This window comes from Hylobates moloch, unplaced genomic scaffold (genome assembly GCF_009828535.3).
Source record: "Hylobates moloch isolate HMO894 unplaced genomic scaffold, HMol_V3 SCAFFOLD_12, whole genome shotgun sequence".
In the NCBI taxonomy this organism is placed as follows: domain Eukaryota; kingdom Metazoa; phylum Chordata; class Mammalia; order Primates; family Hylobatidae; genus Hylobates; species Hylobates moloch.
The window spans coordinates 100,426,451-100,450,207 of record NW_026652287.1 but is presented as its reverse complement, the minus strand read 5'-3'; the positions used below and the strand labels follow the sequence as shown (position 1 = coordinate 100,450,207).

Here is a 23,757-nt window from a genome sequence, read left to right as displayed (position 1 = left end):
ACCCGCCCATCCCGCCATTGTCCCCGCCCACCCCGCCATTGTCCCCGCCCATCCCCGCCATTTGCCCGCCCATCCCCACAGTTGTCTGCGCCGCCCTGCCCCTGCCCTTGCCCCTTGCGCCGCCCCAGTGCACTCGCGTACGCGCAGTTTCCTGCCGACCCGGAAGCGGATCTCGCGGGGCTACTGGCGCTCTCGGGTGAGTGAGTCTCCGTCTTTCGGGTTCAAGCCTGCGCCTCGCCGGCCACAGGTTCCCACGCTCCGCTGTCGGGTTTTGGGGTCGCCCTGTAGGTTAAAACCCCGAACCTGCTCATTCCTCTCGCGGCGTGGCCCTAAGACGTTCCCAGTCCCGTCGCTCCGAGAGGGTCTAGAGATCTGCGTCCATTTCGGATTAAAATCGTTCTGAAGTGGGTACTGGCCCCGACCTTTTTGCTTTAGGTCAGTGTGGACACCGACCGCCCGCTGCGTCGTTTCTCTGCTTAAAACTCTTCTCTGACTCCCTCTTCCCTCCCCCTGGTAAAGCCCTCACTCGGGGTGGATACACACCCTTCGCCCTCCTCCAGGGAGAACAGAGGGGAGGCAGAAATGGAGGATAAAGAGGGAGAAATGCGCGAAATTAGACAGCCATCAGAAACAATAGCAGGGACTGAAAAAAAGGATGCTACCAGGATGGGGCCAAACACTCTGTCAGAGAAGGAGAGGAAGGGAAGCAAAATGAGCAGAAAGGGACAGGAAAACGCCGAAATGGGAAAAAGAAAAGGACAGAAACAGAAGGTGGAAGAGAGACGTTTACAGAGAGGGGGGAAAAATCACATAATGGTGGAGAAAGGGGGGGCACCCAGATCCGAGTGTGGAGTTGATTTAATATGGAGCATTAAGTTGTGAAGTACTGATGTATGGCTCTATAATTAATTTAAAATTTGTTTCATTGTTTGTGCAGAAGAGAATGCAAATTGCAAAACTAGGGTGTGAGGCTTCTGCGTTTTCTAATTATTACATCAGAAGCAACCTTTATTCAGCCATAGGGTTAACTGACTTAGCTCAGTTAATTCCAGCTCACCCTCTTCCCTTTCTCTGATCTTGAGGAGAGTCAAGAAATGGGAAGAAACTGTGACACCGTATGCTGCTTTTGCAAACAGACATTAACAATATTATTCCCTCCTTTTTTGTGTGTGGCTTGTGTCATTTTCTAAATTTGACGTGTATTCAACTTGTCTTAAATGTAATTCCAGAATTTATTGGATTTAAAAAAATTTTTCAAATTATTTTCTCTTAAATGTATTTTTCAGCTTATGAGGTTTGAATGCTTTCTTTTTCTTTCTTTTTTTTTTTTTTGAACTTTGAACTTTTTGAAGACATGGGTGGAATAACTCACTTCTTAGTCTCTGTTTAGGAGTTTATTTTTTTCATGAGTTTATTTTCACTCTTGTTGCAGTTGGAAGCTAAGGACCATCTTTTTTCTGTATCAAGCCTCTTCCTGTGTGTGTGTGGTAGAGGAAGGGGATGTATTGGTTTTAAGCATTAAACAACATATTTTTGACCTACAGACTGATCTTACCTGAGAAAGAAACTCAGAGGAAGAGGAAAGAAAGAAGAAGAGGGAATGGCTCTTTCTCAGGTAAAAGTTATATTCTTGGTTGATTGTTTTGTCCTCTCCTTCCTGAAATGCCATATTTTGGACTTGCCAATTTTATCTGACTCTGAAGTGTCCTGACTAACATGTATATTCACACCTAGGGCTTTCCCTCAATTCCATCTCCACGTAAATTCCATCTCACTGTGACCCAGTAACATGGAACTTTGGAAAAGGTTCCATTTAGATGATTGTTCTGGGAAGGGTTTTATGCCTCTGGATTGGGTATGGGGGGCAGGCTTCATGGTGTCAGTGAGGTTGGGTGGTAGTGACTGTTTAGAGACTTCATTTGGATGCCCTTTCAGCTCTTTATAAACCAGGATTAAAGAAGCTGCATACGTAAGTGATATATTAATGTGCACAAATACCTGGAAAACTTTGGAAAAGAAGACTGATGCGGGAAACTTGCTTAGCTTGAGTTTATAATACATTCGTAGCTAAACAATTGAATCAGTGTGTTTCTGGCTCTAAAATATTAATTTGGAATAGAATGGGAAGTTCAGAAGTAGACATTGGGGATGGAGAAGGTAGTCTTTTCATAATTGGTTTTAAAATATTAAATCAACATAATTGTCTTAACAGCAGGAGGTTCTTGAAATTCTTCACAGTGCATCCATCTCATGAAGACTCTGCTGTTCATTTAGGAATTCTCATGCAGTGGGTGTTTAGATAAAAATGTCTATAATTTACTATTTTTCTTAATTTAACTTTAAGTACAGGGGTAGGTTTGTTATATAGCTAAACTTGTGTCATGGGGGTTTGTTGTACAGATGATTTCATCATCCGGATATTAGACCTCGTACCCATTAGTTATTTTTCCTGATCCTCTCCCTCCTCCACCCCTTGATAGGCCCCAGTGAGTGTTGTTGCCTTCTATGCGTCCATGTGTTCTCATCACTTAGCTCCCACTTGTGAGAACATGCAGCATTTAGTTTTCTGTTCCTGTGTTAGTTTGCTAAAGATAATGGGCTCCAGATCCGTCCATGTTCCTGCAAAGGACATGATCTCTTTTTTTTTTTATGGCTACATAGTATTCTGTGGTGTATGTGTACCACATTTTCTTTATTCAGTCCACCGTTGGTGGGCATATAGGTTGATTCCATGTCTTTGCTATTGTGAATAGTGCTGCAGTGAACATATGCACGTATGTGTATGTTCGTGCACGCATGATGGGATTGCTGGGTTGAATGGTAATTCTGTTTTTAGATCTTTGAGGAATCACCACACTGTCTTCCAGGATGGTTGAACTAATTTACACTTCCACCGACAGTGTGTAAGTGTTCCTTTTTCTCCACAACCTCAGCAGCATCTGTTATTTTTTTGACTTTTTAATCATAGCCAAAAGGGGCCGAGTGTGGTGGCTCACACCTGTAATCCCAGCACTTTGGGAGGCTGAGGCGGGTGGATCACCTGAGGTCAGGAGTTCGAGACCAGCCTGACCACCATGGTGAAATCCCATCTCTACTAAAAATACAAAATTAGCTGGGCATGGTGGCAGGTACCTGTAATCCCAGCTACTCGAGAAGCTAAGGCAGGAGAATCGCTTGAACCCAGGAGGCAGAGGTTGCAGTGAGCCAAGATCATGCCATTGCACTCCAGCCTGGGCAACAAGAGCAAAACTCCATCTCAAAAAAAAATAATAATAATAATTAAAAAAAAAATACCCAAACGATGGCTATAATATAGCTAAGAACTGTGAGCAGAACTTTCTGTCATCAGAGAGGCAGGAGCCAAATTCTGATCACACTACTTGCTGTTAAATACTCCATTTCTTTTGTAGTAAACATCACGTGATATATATAAATATATTTTATGATAAAATGTCATGCAGTGATGCTTAGGGACTAAGAAGTAAAACATTATGTTTTCCAGTCCACCATCACTCACTGTCTCCATCAGGAACTACTGTTCATTCTTTTCAATGGAAGAGAAGTCATAAAAATCATAATTTAATTTTAGAAAATGTTTAGTGAATATTTTGTTGTGATATTCTGTTTTGCAAATTTGTATATTTGTATACTGTACGTCTTCGTTTTGTTTTTATGCTGGTAAACGGAGATAACTTGAGTTTTTACTTTCTCATTGGAGCGTTCTCTTACTGAAGACACATGGGTTGTTTACAGTTTTTCTCCGTTATAAAGAACCCGCATTGGCTGCCTCTGAGCAGGCCAACTGTACTACAGCTGTATGAGGATTCCTCCAGGTTGGGCAATTTGAAGCATGATTACTGGCCTAATAATGATGTTTCTGAGGAAGCTCAGACATTACACTTACTAAAAAATACTTTAAATCAACTATCTTAACCACGCTCAGAGAGCTGAAGTAAACGTTAGACAAAGAACTAAAGGAAAGTAGGACAACAGTGTTTCAACGAATATCAGTAAAGACATAGAAATTATTAAAAAGAAAAATAGAAGTTTTGGAGCTGGAAAGTATAACATGAAAATTTCAACTATAAAGTTTCAAGAGTAGATTGACAGAATATAGAATCAGCTAACTTAAACTTCAGGTTAATTGAAATTATTTAATCTGAGCAGAAGAAAGCGAAGAAAAATAAAATGTAAGAAAGCTTTGGGACACCATGAAGCATATGCATGTATGCTTAATAAGAATTTTTGAAGAAAAGGAGAAAGCAAAAGGCAGAAAGAACATTTGAAGAAATAAGAACTGAAACCTCCCAAATATATAAAGAACATGAATCTGTATACCTAGGAAACTTAGTGAACTGTAATTGTGATAAACTTATAGAGATCCACAGCAAGACACATAAACTGTGGAAGGAAAAGAGAATCATGACAGTAGCAACATAGAAATGATTTGTACAGTGATCTTCAAAAAGATTAACAGCCAAATTCTCATCAGAAACTATGGAGGCTAGAAATTAGTGGAATGACATATTCAAAGTTTGAAATGAAAGGACTATCCAGCAGGAATTCAATATCAGGTAAATTATCCTTCAGAATTGACAGTGAAATTGAGATCCCCAGATAAACAAGAGCTGAGGGAGTTTGCATTAGTGGACTTAACCCTGCATGAAATGTTAAACAGTCTTTTAGGCTGAAATAAAAGGACACCAGCAGTACCTTAAAGCCATAAGAACAAATTAATACGGGTAAAATACCTACATAGGTATAAATATAAAAGCCAATATTACTGGTTTTTTAAAAACTTTTTTTCTGTATGATTTAAAAGACATATATAAAACAATAATTGTAAATCTGTTACTGGCTATAAAATGCATAGAGAAGTAATTTTTGACAGTGTAAAGAGAACCAGCCAGAGCTATATAGAAACAGAAGTTGTTATGCAATTGAAGCCAACTTAACATCAATTGAAACTTAATTATTATCAGCTTCTGATGTAAATTTTAATCCCCAGGGCAACCATTAAGAAAATAACAAAAATGTAGAGGAGGGAACCGAAATGATATTCACACACAAGCTTATACACACAAAGAAGGAAGTAAGGGAATAATTACAAAACAAAAAAGATAGGCATATAAAAAACAAGTAGCAAAATGGTAAAAGTAGTTCTTTTATCAGTAGTTACTTTAAATGTAAGTGGATTAAATTCTCCATTAAAAGGCACTTATTGGAGGAATAATTTTTTAAAACTATGATTTCACTATATTTATAAAAGACTTCCTTTAGAGCTAAAGACACAAATAGGCTGGAAAGTATAATAAAAGGATGTAAAAAGGTATTTCATGCAAATATTAAACCTAGCTGGATAGCTATACAGATAGCAGACCAAATAAACTTTAAATGAAAAATTGATACCAGAGGTGTTGAAGGACAGTAAATATTGGGGTTAATCCATCAAGAACATGTAACTGCTATAAAAAATATGGATCAAATATCAAAGCCCCAAATATTTTGGAGCAAAAATTACGAGGAGATACAGTCCTACCATAATAGTTGGAGAATTCAATGCTCTCTTTTTAATAATGGATAGAACAACCAGACAGAAGATTAGCAAGGAAATAAAGGGCTTGAGCAACACTTTAAACCAAGAATATCTGACCCATGGACCACGGACTGCATGTGGCTCAGGGTGGCTTTGAATGTGACACAACACAAATTTGTAAACTTTCTTAAAACATGAGATTTTGCGTGTGTGTGTGTGTGTGTGTGTGTGTGTTTAAAGCTCATCAGCTGTCATTAGTGTTAGTGTATTTTATGTGTGGCCCAAGACAATTCTTCTTCTTCCAATGTGGCCCAGGGAAGCCAAAATATTGGACGCCGCTGCTGTAAACTACACCAAACAAGCATGGAAAGAAAACTGCACTCAGCAAAAACAGAATCTGCACTCTTGTCAAGTGCACATAGCATATTCTCCAGGATAGACCACATGTCAGGCCACAGAACAAGTCTCAATACATTTTAAAAAGCTAGAACTCATAAAACTGTATTCTCACACCACAATTGAGTGAAATTGGAAATCAATAAAAGGAAAACGGAAAAATTCAGTTTTAAATGAATTTTAACTTCCTTATTGAGGTATGATTGACATAAAAAAGCTATACATATGTAATGTATACAATCTGATGAGTTTGGAGATAAGTATACACCTCTGACACCACCACTACAATCTGTCATAAACATATCCATTGCCCCAGAAAGTTTTTTTCCTGCTGTCTTTATTGTTTCATATTTTTATAAGAATACAACCTAAGAACTGCTGTCTTAACACATTTTTAAGTATACAATACAGAATTAACTATAAGCACTGTGTTACTCAGTAGATCTCTAGGACTTTTTCATCTTGTGTAACTGAAACTGATTACTACCTCACCATTTCCCCACTCAGCACCTAGCAACCACCATTCTATTCTCTGTTTCTATGAGTTTTACTGTTTTCAGTTCCTTATATAAGTGGAATCATGTATTTGTTCTCTGTGTGGCCTATTTCACTTGTGTAACATACTCCAGTTTCATTCAGGTAGTCTATAGCAAATAGCAGGGTTTTCTTCTTTTTTAAGGCTGAATAATATTCGTGTGTGTGTGTGTGTGTGTGTGTGTGTGTACCACATTTTCTTTATCCAGTCATTCCTCCATGGACATTTAGCCATGGCTTGGCTATTAAGAATAAAGCTGCAATAAATATGGAAGTACCTATCCCTCTTCAAGATCCTGATTTTAATTCTTTTGGATATATACCCAGAAGTGGAATTACTAGATCATGGTCGTTTTATTTTTATTATTTTTTTGTGAGACGGAGTCTCGCTCTGTCACCCAGGCTGGAGTGCAGTAGCACGATCTCGGCTCACTGCAAGCTCCGCCTCCCGGGTTCACGCCATTCTCCTGCTTCAGCCTCCCGAGTAGCTGGGACTACAGGCACCCGCCACCAAGCCTGGCTAATTTTTTGTATTTTTAGTAGAGACGGGGTTTCACCATGTTAGCCAGGATGGTCTCGATCTCCTGATCTCGTGATCTGCCTGCCTAGGCCTCCCAAAGCGCTGGGATTACATGCGTGAGCCACTGCGCCCAGCCGGTCATTTTATTTTTATTTTTTCCTGAGATGGAATCTTCCTCTGTTGCCCAGGCTGGAATGCAGTGGCACGATCTCGGCTCACTGCAACTGCTGCTTCCCCGGTTCAAGCGATTCTCCTGCCTCAGCCTCCTGAGTAGCTGGGATTACAGGCGCCCACCACCACGCCTGGCTAATTTTTATGTTTTTTAATAGAGATGGGGTTTCACCATGTTGGTCAGGCTGGTCTTGAACTTCTGATCTTGTGATCCGCCCACCTAGGCCTCCCAAAGTGCTGGGATTACAGGTGTGAGTCACCACACCCAGCCTATTTTTAATTTTTGAGGAACCTCCATACTGTTTCCATAGTGGCTGCACTAATTCATATTCTGACCAACACTGTACAACAGTTCCCTTTTCTCCATATCCTAGACATCGCTTGTCCTTTTTTTTCTTTAATGGTCATCCTAATAGATGTGAGATCATATTATGTTGTCGATTTGCATTTTCCTGGTGGTTAGTGATATTGAGCACCTTTTAATGTACCTAATGGCCATTTTTATATTCTCTTTGGAAAAAATGTCTGTTCAGCTCTTTTGCCCATTTTTTATTGGGTAATTAGTTTTTTTGGCTCTTGAGTTGTAGGAGTTCCTTCAATTTTTTGGATATTAACCCTTTCTCAGATAAATAGTTTGCAAATATTTTCCCATTCCATAAGTTGCCTTTTTGTTTTGTTGGTTGTTTCTTTTGGTGTGCACAAGTTTTTTGGTTTGATGTAGTCCCACTGGTCTATTTTTGCTTTTCTTGCCTGCGCTTTTGGTGTGATATCCAAGAAATCATTGCCAAGATAATGTCAAGAACATTTTCCCCTATGTTTTCTTCTAGGAGTTTTACAATTTCAGGTGAAACTAAAGACACAAGGTAAATTGAGTAAATTTACCTTGAGTCTTTAGTCAGTTTTGAGTTTATTTTTATTTATGGCATAAAATAAGCATCCAGTTTCATTCTTTTGCATTTGGATGTACAGATTTCCCAGCACTATTTACTGAAGAGAGCATCTTTTCTCCATTATATATTCTTGACACACTTGTCAAAGATTAGTTGATTGTATATGTGTAAGTTTATTTCTGGGCTTTGTATTCTAGTCCTTTTGTTTTGTGTGTCTATTTTATGCCAGTACCATACTGTTTTGATTACCATACCTTTGTAATATGCTTTGAAATCAGGAAGTGTGATACTTCAGCTTTGATATTCTTGCTCAAAATTGCTTTGGCTCTTTTGGGTCTTTACAGTTCTATATGAATTTTAGGATTATTTCGTATATTTTTGTAAAAAGTGCTACTGTGATTTTGATAGGGATTGCATTGACTCTGTAGATTGCTTTGGATAATATGGACATTTTCATAGTATTAATTTCCTAAGTTCTCAAACATAGAATATCTTTCCATTTGTTTTGTCTGCTTTAATTTCCTTCATTAGCATTTTATAGTTTGCAGCATGCAAGTCATTTACCTATTTGGTTAAGTTTATTTCATGTTAAAGTCACATGGGGAGTGACTGCTTAATGGGTATGGCATTTCTTTTGGAGTTGATAAAAATGTTTTTGAACTAGACAGAGGTGGTGGTGTATAACTTTGTGAATGTACTAAATGCCACTGAACTGTACTTTAAAATGGCTAATTTATTTTATTTTGAGGTAAAGTCTTGCTCTGTCTCCCAGACTGGGGTGCAGTGGCATGATCACTGCTCAGTGCAGTCTCCACCTTCCAGGTGCAAGTGATCCTCCCACCTCAGCCTCCTGAGTAGCTGGGACCACAGGCCCATGCCACTGTGCCCAGCTAATTTTTAAAATTTTTTTATAGAGATGGAGTCTCACTTTGTTGCCCAGACTGGTCTCAAACTCCTGAGCTCAAGCAGTCCTCCTGCCTCAGCCTCTCAAAGTGCTGAAATTCCAGGTGTGAGCCACTGCACCCAGCCTGAAATAGCTAATTTTATGTTATGTAATTTCATCTCAGTTTTAAAAAATAAAATTAGAGATATATAAGTTGCTCGCATTGACTCACATAAATCAGTGAATATGTACACCTCTTTTCTGTCGTTTTGTGTGAAAATAAGAAATTTTCCTGTGTCCACTTGGTGAAGTGTGTTTTTATTTCAGGGACTGTTTACATTCAAGGATGTGGCCGTAGAATTCTCTCAAGAGGAGTGGGAGTGCCTGGACCCTGCCCAGAGGGCCTTGTACAGGGACGTGATGTTGGAGAACTACAGGAACCTGCTCTCTCTCGATGAGGATAACATCCCTCCAGAAAACGGTAACCACTCTTGTACATCTTTGCATTTTTCCTTGTGAGCCTCTCGGGAGGCCTCGATATGCTTGTCTGAATCCAATCCCTGTTCTAAAAGGGGAGATTGAAACTTTCTGATTGAGAGTGGAAAGGCTGCATGATGTAGCATATAGACTTTAAACTTCCCCTTTCTTCAGAAGTTCTGCACGTAATCAGGTTTGATGAGTGGTGGTTCCAGAACATCAGTGCTTACAAAACCTTATGGAAAACGTTTTTAAGTATCTGGTATCATGGTTTTATCCCTGTGCCTTTGATTCAGTAGTTTTTTCAGAGTCTGCATATTTAAAATAATCCCTAAGCATTCAGAAGAAGGCAGTCCGTTGAGTAATTTATGAAATCGTTTTGGGAAATAGTTTTGCAGACCCATCTGTAATGTCCTCTCTTCATAGCTGAACAAAAGGCTGGGAATGTATCCAGGAAAAGCAGCATACCATGTAACTTTTTTCTTTATAAGTTGAAATCTTTCCTGAACTGAATATTATGTTCATTTTGGAGCATAGGAAAGAGTCCTAGACTATGGGAAGTGAAGTGAAAATAGGGAAAAAAATCAGGTAAGTTGGAATGTGAGCACAAATAAGCGCTCAGATGGCCACAGAGTAAGCTACTCCATTGAGTATTGTTTGGGAAACTCTGCAAATGGGAAAGATCAGTGGGAAAACAAAAGTTTATTTCTTATGAGCTCTCAAAGCAAAGTCCACACCCCCTCCCACTGTCCCCCAACACAGTTACTCAAATGTGTAAAAGGTTGAACTCCCACTCTCCCATGATGCCCCAACTCTTGCAGACACAAAAGCAAAGGTGCTATCGTGACCTACAATACTCTGTTTGGCCCCTCTAACCATTTTGGTCTCTTGGTTTTGAGAGGGACCTAGATGGCTGTTTTTAAGGACTCTTTTTGTGTATATAATTTCATCTGATGTGTGGTTTTCAGTCTGTACAGATCAGAGCTGGGGCCTTTGTAGCCCTGGCTCAGAACCTATTCAATTTCTATTCCCATTTCTTATACCCGCAAGAACTTTTCAGGAAAATGGGAAAACAGTGGCTCCCCCCAAATGTATCTGGGGTTTCCTGAAATTTCAAAGACTGTCAGTCTCTCTACTTGTTCAAGCCCCTTGGCCGTTCCTTCAGTTCTGCTTTGCCACATGTGTCTAAAGGGGAATGGGCAGGCTTTTGAGATTGTTACTCAGCAGTAATATAAAGACTTGACAGAGAGATCCTCTTTTTGACTGCCATTCCAAAATGGGAATATATCTCATTCTTTTAGGTTCTCACCTTGCAGCTGTGGACAGAGCATACTGACTTTTCTTAAGAATCCTACAAAATCCGACCCTTTTATTTTACTCCCATATCTTTTATTTCTCTCCCTTTTCTAGCTTTCTACCCTGTCCAGGAACTTAAGAGAGACCTTGGTCTTCCTGATTTTATATTCTTCTAAGATTTGCCTCTGAAGGTTGCTTTTGAAATACACATTCCGGATGGGCATGGTGGCTCACGCCTATAATCCCAGCACTTTGGGAGGCTGAGGTGGGCGGATCACCTGAGGTCGGGAGTTCGAGACCAGCCTGACCAACATGGAGAAACCCCGTCTCTACTAAAAATACAAAAATTAGCTGGGTGTGGTGGCGCATGCCTGTAATCCCAGCTACTCGGGAGGCTGAGGCAGGAGAATCGCTTGAACTTGAGAGGCAGAGGTTGTGGTGGGCCGAGATCGCGCCATTGCACTCCAGCCTGGGCAACAAGAGCGAAACTCCATCTCAAAAAAAAGAAAAAGAAAAATATACATTCCTAGAGTCTGAAATTTCCTCTCTTTCTGCTGTGATAACCCACCAATGGGAATGGACAACTTTTGGTGGACTCTCCCATGGAAGAGGTTTCTTTGGTAACAGAATATTCTTGAAAGAGAACATTAATTAATCTGTTACAGTATCATTCTGCTACATAGAGGTGCCTCCTGAAGCCCCTGAGTAGAGTAGCCATCACGTCCCAGTATGCTGAGAGAGAATCAGGAGAGCCTGAGGGATAAGTGCTTCTGACCTTCTGGTTTTTGTGGAGTTTACAGGGCAGTGTGACGATGCTGATAGATATATAATGATCATCGCCTTGGAGCCAGCAATACAAGGTGTAGGAGTTTATCCTAGGAAGAACAATGTCCAAGTTCTCAACCTCGTATCTGCGAAAATGTTGACCAAACTGTTGTTCATACCACATTGTTCATCCCATATGCGCAGTTGTACATTTTTCTTCAGTATGATTTTTATGCCTTTATTGAGGGAGCTTATAAAGTTGAATTAGGCATACATTTTTAAAGTTCAGTATAATTTGTTTAAGCCACTGACACTTTCATTTTGCCAATGTCATTGGTATAAATGAACTTGTATTTATTTAATCACCAGTTACATGTTTTTATGACACTCTTAGTGTTTTTTGTTTTATATCTACAGTGTGTGGGGCCATGAGATGAATGAATATTGTTTTATTATATATATTTTTTCTGCTTCATATACTCTCATGATGTTTTATATATTTTACCAGAAGCTTTCTTCCTTGCGTGTTTATGTCTGAGTATTAGTTTCCTCAAAACATATATAACCTCCAAAACTTTGTTAAAGGATAGTATTAGTTATTCCCTTTACTTCTGTTTCCTGTAACTTTATATCAACTCTTAGCTTATACTTTTTAAAAATAGACTTTTTGTTTTTTAGCAATTTTATGTTCACAGCAAACTTGATGGAAGGTACTAGATTTCCCATATACTCTGTGCCCCCACACATGCACAGCGTCTTCCCCCGTTATCACCATCCCCCATCACAGTGCTACATTTGTTACAACTGAGAAACCTACATTGAGACATGATTATCACCCAAAGTCCATAGTCGACGTTGGGGTTCACTCTATGTATATGCTTTGGGTTTGGGCAAATATATAATAGACATATATCCTCCATAATAGTATCTTTTTTTTTCTAATAATTGATGATATATTGGTCTTAAAAAAATCATTTTACTGATGCAAAATAGTCATCAAAAGAAATTAGTTTACAAAAAGACTTCTAAAAATATTTTGAGAGGTGGGGCCTGTCTATTATATAAAACCCTTAATTTCTTTTTTTTCTTTTCTTTTTTTTTTTTTTTTTTTTTTGAGATGGAGTCTTTCTCTGTCCCCCAGGCTGGAGTGCAGTGGCGCGATCTCGGCTCACTGCAAGCTCCGCCTCCCGGGTTCACGCCATTCTCCTGCCTCAGCCTCCCGAGTAGCTGGGACTACAGGCGCCCGCCAACATGCCCAGCTAATTTTTTTTTTGTATTTTTAGTAGAAACGGGGTTTCACCGTGTTAGCCAGGATGGTCTCGATCTCCCGACCTCGTGATCCGCCCGCCTCGGCCTCCCAAAGTGCTGGGATTACAGGCTTGAGCCACCGCGCCCGGCCAACCCTTAATTTCTTTAATTTCCACTAGTTTATCATTTTTTTCCAGAACAGTAGTATTCACTTGGTATTTCAAACACATGTTAAGAAGGAAATTACAGGTTTCCTCCACCCACATTTGGGCTGTCACTGATATGCCCAAGGGCAGTCCTGGCAGCACCACACGGCTGTTACTGTCATTGTACCATACTGTATTCAGCATGCACTAGAAACAGGGTATAGGTGATAGTATCAACAGCAATAGCACTACAGGTAAATGATAAAACAAAACAGAAACAAAACCAATCCCACAATCTCCAAGTTCACCTGGACTGTAACTTCTCTTGCAACTCCTTCAAAATAAAGGACAACAGCAACAACAACCAGACCTCTAGGGTGTTTAAAAAGATGAAGTGGCGCTGCAGAGCTGGGCTCTGCTCAAAGGTGGCGGTGCCATCTTGTACACACCACCATCCATTACAACCGCCTTCCATCACTGGAATTGTGTCTTATGTAACCAACTAGCATGCAGCATTGTAATCTTACAACTGATCACGTGGACAGTGAACAGCGGTCAACTTAGTCTTAAAAAAAAAAAAAAATCCCGAAAGACCACAGAGTCCTGAAAATTTCCCAGCAGCACTCTCAGTCATCAGTATCTCAGGAACTGAACTTTTGAACAAAATAGAGATTCAAAAATCCACTTTGCTACTTCTCTGAGCACAACGTTTCAGGGTAAACTGGTGGTATTTCCCAATGGCATGCCCACTTGACAACATGCCCGTTCAATCATTTCCTTTCCTTATCCACCACTTGGCCTCTGGCCTGAGAAAGCGGCCAGCAATAAGGAATGACAGACAGTAAGGCCATCTTACAATGTCAGAAAATGTATTTGGCTTTTTTTTTCTTTTTAAAATAAGTGCATACAAATACAGCTAGAAGCATTTCTGATTTGCCAAGTGCTCTAAAAAAGCAGTGCAAGTCACAGCCTGCATAGAACGGTAACTATCACCAGGATAATAAAGCACAAAGATATGCTAATAACGTTAACAAAAGAAAAAAATGCCTTTATAAGTACATACCTTTTGTCGTCAAAAAAATATAGAAACACAATGTATTCAAAAAATCAAAATTATACAGCCATGTTTATGAAGTCTACATTTCCCTTGTCTTGGATATGTATATATATGGAGATATATATACAATTCAAGCAGTTTTAATTAAGGGTAATCATTGGGTTTTTCTGAAACCGGAAAGTCACGAGTCTCTCTCTTTTTTCACTTTCACATCTCCAGCAAGGATGGTTGCAATTTCCCCTTGCATAAAGGCCCAGGGGACATTGGAGCCCACAAGAGGGCATTTTTCCCCACTAGGACAATAGACCTCTCCACCAGCTCCCTGCTGTTTGATGCTTTGTCTGGAGCAAGGGAAGCAGAACTTGTGCGAAGGGACGGATGGGCATTGCACAAAATGGGTGTCCTCCAGCTGCTCGTGGCAGAGGGTGCAGCACAGCGGGGCACTGGCTGCCAGAGAGGAGACTGGGAGGCTGGCAGGGTGCACTGGCTCCGGTCCTCCTGTGTTGCCTGCTCCCTGGCCCCCCACCTCTCTGGGGCCCAGCCTTCTTTGGTTCATAGAGGATGGAGAGGGCGGACTGTTGCTATTCCTCCTGGTAGTGGAGTGAACCTGGATGGCATCTTTTGAGGCATGACTGCCCCCTGCATTGTCTGCTACTAAGATCAGGGCTGCCATGGGGGACTGGCCATTCTGGGCCGCTTCAGGCGGTGTGGTCCGGTTGGAATGAGGTGAGGCAGTGGGTGGTGGCGGAGACAGAAAAGAGGATGTAGGAGTCATGGGGATCTTGAGCCCTTCTGTGGATGTGGACAGCCACGGCTGGGCCTCTCCACTGATCTTAGGGGGCCCGACTTCACCTTCTGGTTCTGGAGAGGGCTTCCTTTTCCTTGCTGTTCTTGCAACTGCTTTAGACCCGTTGGCCTCGAAACCCAACAACCTGCCTGCAGTCAGGGCTGTCTCCTTCTTAAACTTGATCTCGAAGGGCCGCGAGTGGCCGTGCTGGTGCAGCGCCAGCAGCGTGTCGCGCACAGTCTTGGGCCTGTTGACCCAGTCCTGCTCTCCAGACCCGCGGCTCTTGCCCGCACCTTCCGTGCTCAGCTCAGCGCATAATATTATCTTACAGAATAATTACACTGCCCTAAAAAATCTGTGCTCTGCCTGTTCACCTCTCCCTCTCCCCAGCACCTGGCAACCACGGATCTCTTTACTGTCTCCATAGATTTGCCTTTTCCAGAATGTCATATAGATGGAACCATATAGTATATGGCCTTTTCAGATTGGCTTCTTTCACTTAATAATATGCATTTAAATTTCTAGGGCTGGGCGCGGTGGCTTATGCCTGTAATCCCACTACTTTGGGAGGCCAAGGTGGGCGGATCACAAGGTCAGGAAATCGAGACCATCCTGGCTAACACGGTGAAACCCCGTCTCTACTAAAAATACAAAAAATTAGCCAGGCGTGGTGGCGGGTGCCTGTAGTTCCAGCTACTCAGGAGGCTGAGGCAGGAGAATGGCATGAACCTGGGAGGCACAGGTTGCAGTGAGCCGAGACCGCACCACTGCACTCCAGCCTGGGCGACAGAGCGAGACTCCATCTCAAAACATAAATAAAATAAATTTCTTCCATGTCTTTTTATAGCTTGACAGCTCATTTCTTTTTAGCACAGAATAACATCCCTTCATTGCACACACTGTGTAAAGAATGACTCCTACTTATACACAGGACAGCTTACTCAGGACAGCAGCATGATCTGGTCACTGTCTAAACAACTTGTGTAAGATAAGATGACTTAAATGCTATCTGAGAGCAGTGGTGCTGTCACACTATAGGTGACACAGCTCAGGTCCCATATCTGCCTTGAAACATTTCTTCCTACACTCCTCGTATTTGCCGTGATTTGTAATCTGTACTGCCCTGGGTGGCCAGTGGTGCTTAATGCTGTGAATATGGCATCTTAGCCTGCACACACAGGTTCAGATTCTGGCTTTTAAAGTTGCTTTCTCTGTGAGTTAGGGATAGATATGTAAACCTCTTCAGCCCTTTGTTTTGATATGAAAAGGTGTAATAATTTACCTCAAGAGGATTTAAATCAATTAATGCTGTTAGAGACCTTAGTAACTTGCATATTATTTAGTATGGTTTGAAAAGTTACCTTTGTGAATAAGATATGTCACGTGTCTGTCATGTTTCTTATGAGATTGACCTTTGCCTGCATTATATCTTACATATTTTCTTTTTTGTAGTTTTTTTTTTTTTTCATATCAACATTTTCTCTGACTCTACATAATAAAATGTTAAAGCACACAGCTTTCATTATACGTATTTTTTGGCCATAGAGCTGGAAAACTAGATGACATTTCCTAGTCAGGGAGTTTCTCTATATACTGCTGTCATATAACTGCAGGCATGAAATTATTTCAGACCCCCCTCCTAATTCTTCATCTTTATAATAATGTGCATTTACCTGAAGCTGATATTTCAAAATTTAGTGATTCTCAATGTATTATTTTTCCTATTGTGTGTCCCTTCTGTTTTTTCTGTAGTTCATAAGCAATAATTCTTTAGAATTTCACTGACAATTTTGTGTAATTGTGGTTGTTTATTAACTTGCCTGTTAGATTTTCACAGGTTACTAAAGTGTTTTATTTATTTTTATAATGATTTACAGATGATGGTTTTTCAGTATATATTATGCAATATAACCACCATGCACAAATTGTTAATGCTGCAAAATGCACATTCTACGTAGGTATAGGTATTTTTATAACAAGTACTCATATTTGCAATTTGTAAATATTCAAAATTTTATTAAATTCTTTCTAATTTTTCCTTGCAGTGTTTTTTTTGCAATTATGAATTGTCATTTTTAAATATTTTTTATTAGATAAACTTGATCTGTGCCTTACCTTTTATTTGTGTGTAATAATTGTATACTAAATAATGCATTAGTATTTGTTTATCTTCAAATAGGAGACTACCATATAGCTATGCCAATTTACGTGTTCCTTGGAGTGGTAGTGGAAAAATACTTCTTCTTTCAGAGTTTATGTGGATTTACATAGTATGAGTGTTTTAGCTATAGGGTGTTTTAAACTGTGCTTAAAATAATTCGTTACATGTTTTGTTACTATGTTACTTTATTGAGGACAGCTAGTCCCTTTGTGTTCTTAAATGTTTAAAGACAGTTGAGAAGCTTCATAACTCTGTTCATTGTAAATCTTAGTTTTCTTGTAATATGTATTTTAATAAAATATTTACCTTGCAACTCTATTTGATGGAAAGCCTGTGGTTTTTTTAAATATCTTTCAGATATTTCTGTTGGATTTACAAGCAAGGGATTATCACCAAAGGAAAATAATAAAGAGGAATTATACCATCTGGTGATATTAGAAAGAAAGGAAAGCCATGGCATCAACAATTTTGACCTCAAGGAAGTCTGGGAAAATATGCCTAAGTTTGACAGCCTGTGGGACTATGATGCAAAAAGTTACAAAGGAACGCCTTTGACCTGTAACAAAAATCTCACTCACAGAAAAGATCAGCAACATCATAAATCCTCAATACATTTCTCTTTAAAGCAGAGTGTTTCTATAAGAGATAGTGCATACCAATATTTCATACATGACAAGCCATTTATAAGGAATTTGTTAAAACTGAAAAATAACATAAGGTATGCTGGAAACAAATACGTGAAGTGTTTTGAAAATAGAATTGGATTAAGCTTACAGGCACAGCTGGCTGAACTACAGAGATTTCAAACTGGGGAGAAAATGTATGAATGTAATCCAGTTGAGAAGTCTATCAATAGTTCCTCAGTTTCACCACTTCCTCCTTGTGTCAAAAACATTTATAATAAATATAGAAAGATTTTGAAATACCCTTTGTTACATACACAGTATGGGAGAACACACATTAGAGAAAAATCATACAAATGTAATGACTGTGGAAAGGCTTTTAGCAAAAGTTCGAACCTCACTAATCATCAGAGAATTCACTCTGGACAGAGACCTTACAAATGTAACGTGTGTGGCAAAGCCTTTAACCAGTGTTCGAACCTCACTAGGCATCAGAGAGTCCATACAGGAGAGAAACCATATCAATGTAATGTATGTGGCAAGGTCTGTAGTCAAAATTCAAATCTTGCAAGTCATCAGAGAATGCATACTGGAGAGAAACCTTACAAATGTAATGAATGTGGTAAGGCATTTATCCAGCGTTCACACCTTTGGGGTCATGAAAGAATTCATACTGGAGAGAAACCTTACAAATGTAATGAATGTGACAAAGCCTTTGCTGAGCGTTCAAGCCTTACCCAACATAAGAGAATCCATACTGGAGAGAAGCCTTACATATGTAATGAGTGTGGCAAAGCTTTTAAGCAGTGCTCACATCTCACTAGGCATCAGAATATACATCCTGGAGAGAAACCACACAAATGTAATGTGTGTGGCAGGGCTTTTATCCAAAGTTCAAGTCTTGTGGAACATCAGAGAATTCACACTGGAGAAAAACCTTACAAATGTAAAAAATGTGATAAAGCTTTTATCAAACGTTCACACCTTTGGGGTCATCAGAGAACTCATACTGGAGAGAAACCTTACAAATGTCCTGAATGTGGCAAAGCCTTTACTGAACGTTCAAATCTTACTCAGCATAAGAAAATCCATACTGGAGAGAAACCTTACAAATGTACTGAATGTGGCAAAGCTTTTACCCAATTTGCAAACCTCACTAGACATCAGAAAATACACATTGAAAAGAAACATTGTAAACATAATATACATGGTAATACTTTATTCCAAAGTTCAAACCTTGGAGATCATCAAAAAAGTTATAATAGAGAAAAACATATCAAATATAATGAGACAAAAATTAAATAATATTCAAGCTGTACTTAGCATCAGGGGGCTCCATTGTGAAAAGAAATCATATAAAATGAAAATGTGGTAAAGCCTTTAGCTATGGCTTATACCTCACTTGATACCAGAATATACATCTTTGAGATAAACCACACAAAGATAACATGTATGGCAAGGCTTATCCAAAGTTCAAGGCTTGTGGAACATCATAGAATTCTTACTGTAGAGAAGCCTTACAAATATAATGAATGTGAACAGCTTTATAAAAATATTTACCCTATTATGGTTGTAACAGAAGACATTCAGGATGCGAACCATAGAAATGTGGCAAGTCCTTTAAGCAATGTTCTGACTTCAGGGTACACCGTTCGTATTGGAGAGAAGCATTACAAATGAAGGTGGTAAATTATTTTAAATTTCTCAATGGAAATTCATCCTTATATGCAAGCATTTTGTCATACAAAAATTCAGGCTAGAAGGAACTAAGTCTTTATTCCTTGAAGATTAAGTGATTGATGTTAAACTCACAGACAATTTTAAAAAGTCACAAACTCATGAGATGGTGTGTGTCAGAGGAGCAAGGACATCTGTGGAAAGATGTAACTTCAGTGTTAAGGATTTTTTATTCCGTTATTTCATATTTTTAAAAGTATGAAATCTGTTGATGTTAAATCTTCATGGCATGCTTTTCATTTATCATGATTGTCTCAAGGAATGGATATAAGATGGAAGAGACTACTTCCTTAGGTGTGGCTTATTTATATTATTGAAACCTGGAAAAAGCAAGAACACTAATTTTTTTTTCTTTTTAGAGACAGAGTCTTGCTCTGTTGCCCAGGCTGGAGTGCAGTGGCACATTCTCAGCTCACTGCAACCTCTGCCTCCCGGGTTCAAGCAATTCTCCTGCCTCATCAGGAGTAGCTAGGATTACAGGCATGCGCCATGATGCCCGGCTAGTTTTTTTTTTTCTTTTTTTTTTTCTTTTTTTTTTATTTTTAGTAGAGACAGGGTTTCGCCATGTTGGCCAGGCTGATCTTGAACTCCTGACCTCAGGTGATCCACCCGCCTTGGCCTCCCAAAGTGCTGGGATTACAGGCACCGTGCCCAGCCAAGGACACTAATATATAATATGCTATAAGAGCATGGGGGTTTGTGACGGAAGAGAGGTAAACTATTGTCTAACGTATATGCTTTATGTGGTCAGGACCCCTTAGAATTGTTGATATGACTGGGGACCTTTGTCAGTTATAGGAGAGATTGGTTATACTACAAGATGACCATGAAACAAGAAGAACAGGGTGGGACATTGAGAGATTTTCATGGAAGTAAAATGGTCGGTTACTAGAGACTGCATATGTGGTAGAAAGAAATGGAGCGGGAAGGATAGTCACCCTCTCTTGAAAGGTAGTAACTGTTGCATATCACAGATTATTGAACATAGGTCTTATTTTTGGAAACTGAAGAGAGAATGGTTACCATAGACGACAGTTCCATCAAAAGAACCAGAGTAGTGTTCTTACAGGGGATTCACATTTGGCCCCTGAGATTGCATTTGATACCATTTTATTTAGAATAGATTATACTTCTCGGCCGGGTGCGGTGGCTCACGCTTGTGATCCCAGCACTTTGGGAGGCCGAGGCGGGCGGATCATGAGGTCAGGAGATCGAGACCACGCTGAAACCCCGTCTCTACTAAAAATACAAAAAAAATTAGCCGGGCGTGGTGGCGGGCGCCTGTAGTCTCAGCTACCAGAGAGGCTGAGGCAGGAGAATGGCGTGAACCCGGGAGGTGGAGCTTGCAGTGAGCCGAGATTGCGCCACTGCACTCCAGCCTGGGCAACAGAGCGAGACTCCGTCTCCCAGGCAAAAAAAAAAAAAAATATATATATATATATGTATATATATATATATATTATACTTCTCATGTCTTAATTAGTAAAATATAATCATTTTTAGTAATCCTGAATGAATCATGTGCCTTCTGTCAACCCAAGCATATCCCACCTTATTGGGACATTTAATATCAAACACTATAATACATTCATCTATAACAATTTCTATCCATGTTATGTTCAAACAGTATACAATTTAAGAAATATATATTCACAATTTGCACTTGAAATATTTTCTCCACACTCTGCCCCAGATGACTTCTATGGCTATAATGAAAATGCCATGCCATAGTGGGACAATATCAGAGTCCCTGAAACCTGCCTTCCCATTCATAAATATGCACCATGCGATTATATTTCTACATGCCTTTTTTCTATATAACTTTATTTCTGCATGCCTTTTACATGAGAGGAAAATACAAATGTAAGCATATGAAAATTATTAGTAAATAAAATTTCTGAAATAATAACACAACTTCTTCTTTTGTACTTGGAGCACTCCGTGAAATAATTTGAAAAAAATCAGTGTTCAGATCACCTCAACTGATCTGCCTGCCTAGGCCTCCCAAAGTGCTGGGATTACAGGTGTGAGCCACCATACCCAGCCTAGTACCTCACCACTTTTTGTTGCTGAATAATATTCTACAGTTTGTCTGTCCATTCATTATTTGATGGAGATTTGAACTCTTTCTACTGTTTGAAATTAGGCTATCATGGGCCGGGTGCAGTGGCTGATGCCTGTAATCCCAGCACTTTGGGAGACCGAGAGGGGTGGATCACAAGGTCAGGAGATTGAGACCATCCTGACTAACATGGTAAAACCCCGTCTCTACTAAAAATACAAAAAATTGGCTGGGCGCGGTGGCTCACGCTTGTAATCCCAGCACTTTGGGAGGCCGAGGTGGGCGGATCACGAGGTCAGGAGATCAAGACCACGATGAAACCCCGTCTCTACTTAAAAAAAAAAATTAGCCAGGCGTGGTGGCAGGCGCCCGTAGTCCCAGCTACTCGGAGAGGCTGAGGCAGGAGAATGGCGTGAACCCGGGAGGCGGAGCTTGCAGTGAGCCGAGATCGCGCCACTGCACTCCAACCTGGGTGACAGAGCGAGACTCCGCCTCAAAAAAAAAAAAAATACAAAAAATTAGCTGGCCTGGTGGTGGGCACCTGTAGTCTCAGCTACTCAGAAGGCTGAGGTAGGAGAATGGCATGAACCCGGGAGGCGGAGCTTGCAGTGAGCCCAGATCACGTCACTGCACTCCAGCCTGGGTGACAGAGCGAGACTCTGTCTCAAAAAAAAAAAAAAAAAGAAAAAAAAGAAATCAGGCTATTATGGAAAATGCTGCTTTGAACAACTTTTTACAAGATGTTTTTGCAGATACATGTTTTCACTTCTCGAGTATGTCTGTAAACATGGAATTTCTGGGTCATATAGTAATTATCAGTGATTATCTTTTTGTGGATCTGCCGAACTGTTTTCGAAGGCAGCTGCACCATTTTACTCTTCTACCAGCAATGTTCCAGTGTTCTGTTTTCTGCACTTCCTATCGATTATTGATGTTTGTAGTCGTTGGGTTAGCAGTAGTAGTAGTATATAGCCTTCTAGTCACTTACAAGTGATATTTCATTGTGGTTGGATTTTCTTAATGATGAATGTTGAGCATCTGTTCATATGCTTATTAGCCATGTGTATCTTCATTGGAGAAATGTCTACTCAAAAATTTCTTTTAATATTTAAAAAATTAGATTGTGTATTTTTGGTTGAGTTGTAAGAGTTATTTTATATTCTGAATACTACACCCTTATGAGATTTGCAAATACTTTTTCCACTTCTGTGTACTGTTTTTCCACTGGCAAAGTTGGTGATGTTCTATGGCTCATACCTGTAGTCTCAGCACTTTGGGAGGCTCAGGAGAGAGGATTACCTGTGTCCAGGAGTTCGAGACTAGCCTGGGCAACATAGTGAGACCTCATCTCTACAAAAAAATAAAAAATTAGCTGGGTGTCATGGCATGCACCTGTAGTCCCAGCTACGCGGGAGGTTGAAGTGAAAGGATCGCTTGAGACAGGGAGGTTGAGGCTGCAGTGAGCCATGACTGACACTGCACTCAGCCTGCGTGACAGAGTGAGACTCAGGACCAATACAGTAATGCAGATTGTGATGAATAAACTTTGAAAACATGGAATTAGCTTTATTTTGGATGATTGTATTAGTCTGTGTTCAGGAAAACATATACAATTATTTCAAGAATAAGAATAGTTATATAAGTTAAGAATTGTTGCCGGGTGCGGTGGCTCATGCCTGTAATCCCAGCACTTTGGGAGGCCGAGGGGGCGGATCACGAGGTCAAGAGATTGAGACCATCCTGGCTAACATGGTGAAACCTCGTCTCTACTAAAAATACAAAAAATTATCGGGGCGTGGTAGCAGGGGGCCTGTAGTCCCAGCTACTCGGAAGGCCGAGGCAGGAGAATGGCGTGAACCCAGGAGGCAGAGCTTGCAGTGAACTGAGATCACGCCACTGCACTCCAGCCTGGGAGACAGAGCGAGACTCCATCTCAAAAAAAAAAAAAAAAAGAATTTTGGAGGTGCTTGAGCAGAGCAGTGAAAGGTGTGGAAGACTCCAGCAGGAATATCAAAGAAAAAGAGTCACTGGCAGCTTCAGTGAGAAACCAGAGCTCGTGGAGCTGTCTTAGAAGTTACTGCTTCTGGCTGCCTGATTGGGATTAGAGATGGTGAGGTCTGTGCAGTATTCATCTGAGACTGATGGCTTAGTGCTTCACTTCGGCCTTTCCTATTCCATTCAGGTTTTTCTTTTTTTTAAATAACATTTTAAATTTTATTTTTAATTTATTATCTATTTATTTATTTTGAGACTGGGTTAAGAGATGGGCTAATCTTTGTATTTTTGGTAGAGACAGGTTTTCGACATATTGCCCAGGCTAGTTTTGAACTCCTGACCTCAAGCAGTCCACCCACCTCAGCCTCTCATAGTGCTGGGATTACAGTTGTGAGCCACTGCGCCCAGCCTATTCAGGTTTTTCTCATTGGCAAAGTTTAGCAAGAACCATACAGGAAAAGCCTTCTGGAAAA

The 23,757-nt window shown here is 40.1% G+C and overlaps 2 protein-coding genes across 9 annotated transcripts; one reads left to right on the top strand and one right to left on the bottom strand.

The window, feature by feature from the left end:
• Positions 1 to 72: 72 nt before the first annotated feature.
• Positions 73 to 19,558, top strand: ZNF677 (zinc finger protein 677). Of its 8 annotated transcripts, none has more exons than XM_032171042.2 (4): positions 73 to 196; positions 1,545 to 1,615; positions 9,258 to 9,411; positions 17,225 to 19,558. In XM_032171042.2, the coding sequence occupies exons 2-4, from the start codon at positions 1,601 to 1,603 to the stop codon at positions 18,793 to 18,795; spliced, it is 1,740 nt and encodes a 579-aa protein (XP_032026933.1). In that variant the 5' UTR covers positions 73 to 196; positions 1,545 to 1,600; the 3' UTR covers positions 18,796 to 19,558. The 8 variants fall into 8 exon arrangements, with proteins under 8 accessions (XP_032026933.1, XP_058281949.1, XP_032026932.1 ...); XM_058425966.1 differs by lacking the exon at positions 73 to 196 and adding an exon at positions 232 to 404; XM_032171041.2 differs by lacking the exon at positions 73 to 196 and adding an exon at positions 232 to 435.
• LOC116479355 (interferon regulatory factor 2-binding protein 2-like) lies at positions 13,986 to 15,131 on the bottom strand. The gene is made up of 2 exons (XM_032761826.2): positions 15,123 to 15,131; positions 13,986 to 15,030 (listed from the first exon to the last, which is right to left on the bottom strand). Exons 1-2 carry the CDS (start codon positions 15,129 to 15,131, stop codon positions 14,101 to 14,103), a joined length of 939 nt encoding a protein of 312 aa, XP_032617717.2. The 3' UTR covers positions 13,986 to 14,100.
• Positions 19,559 to 23,757: the final 4,199 nt, after the last annotated feature.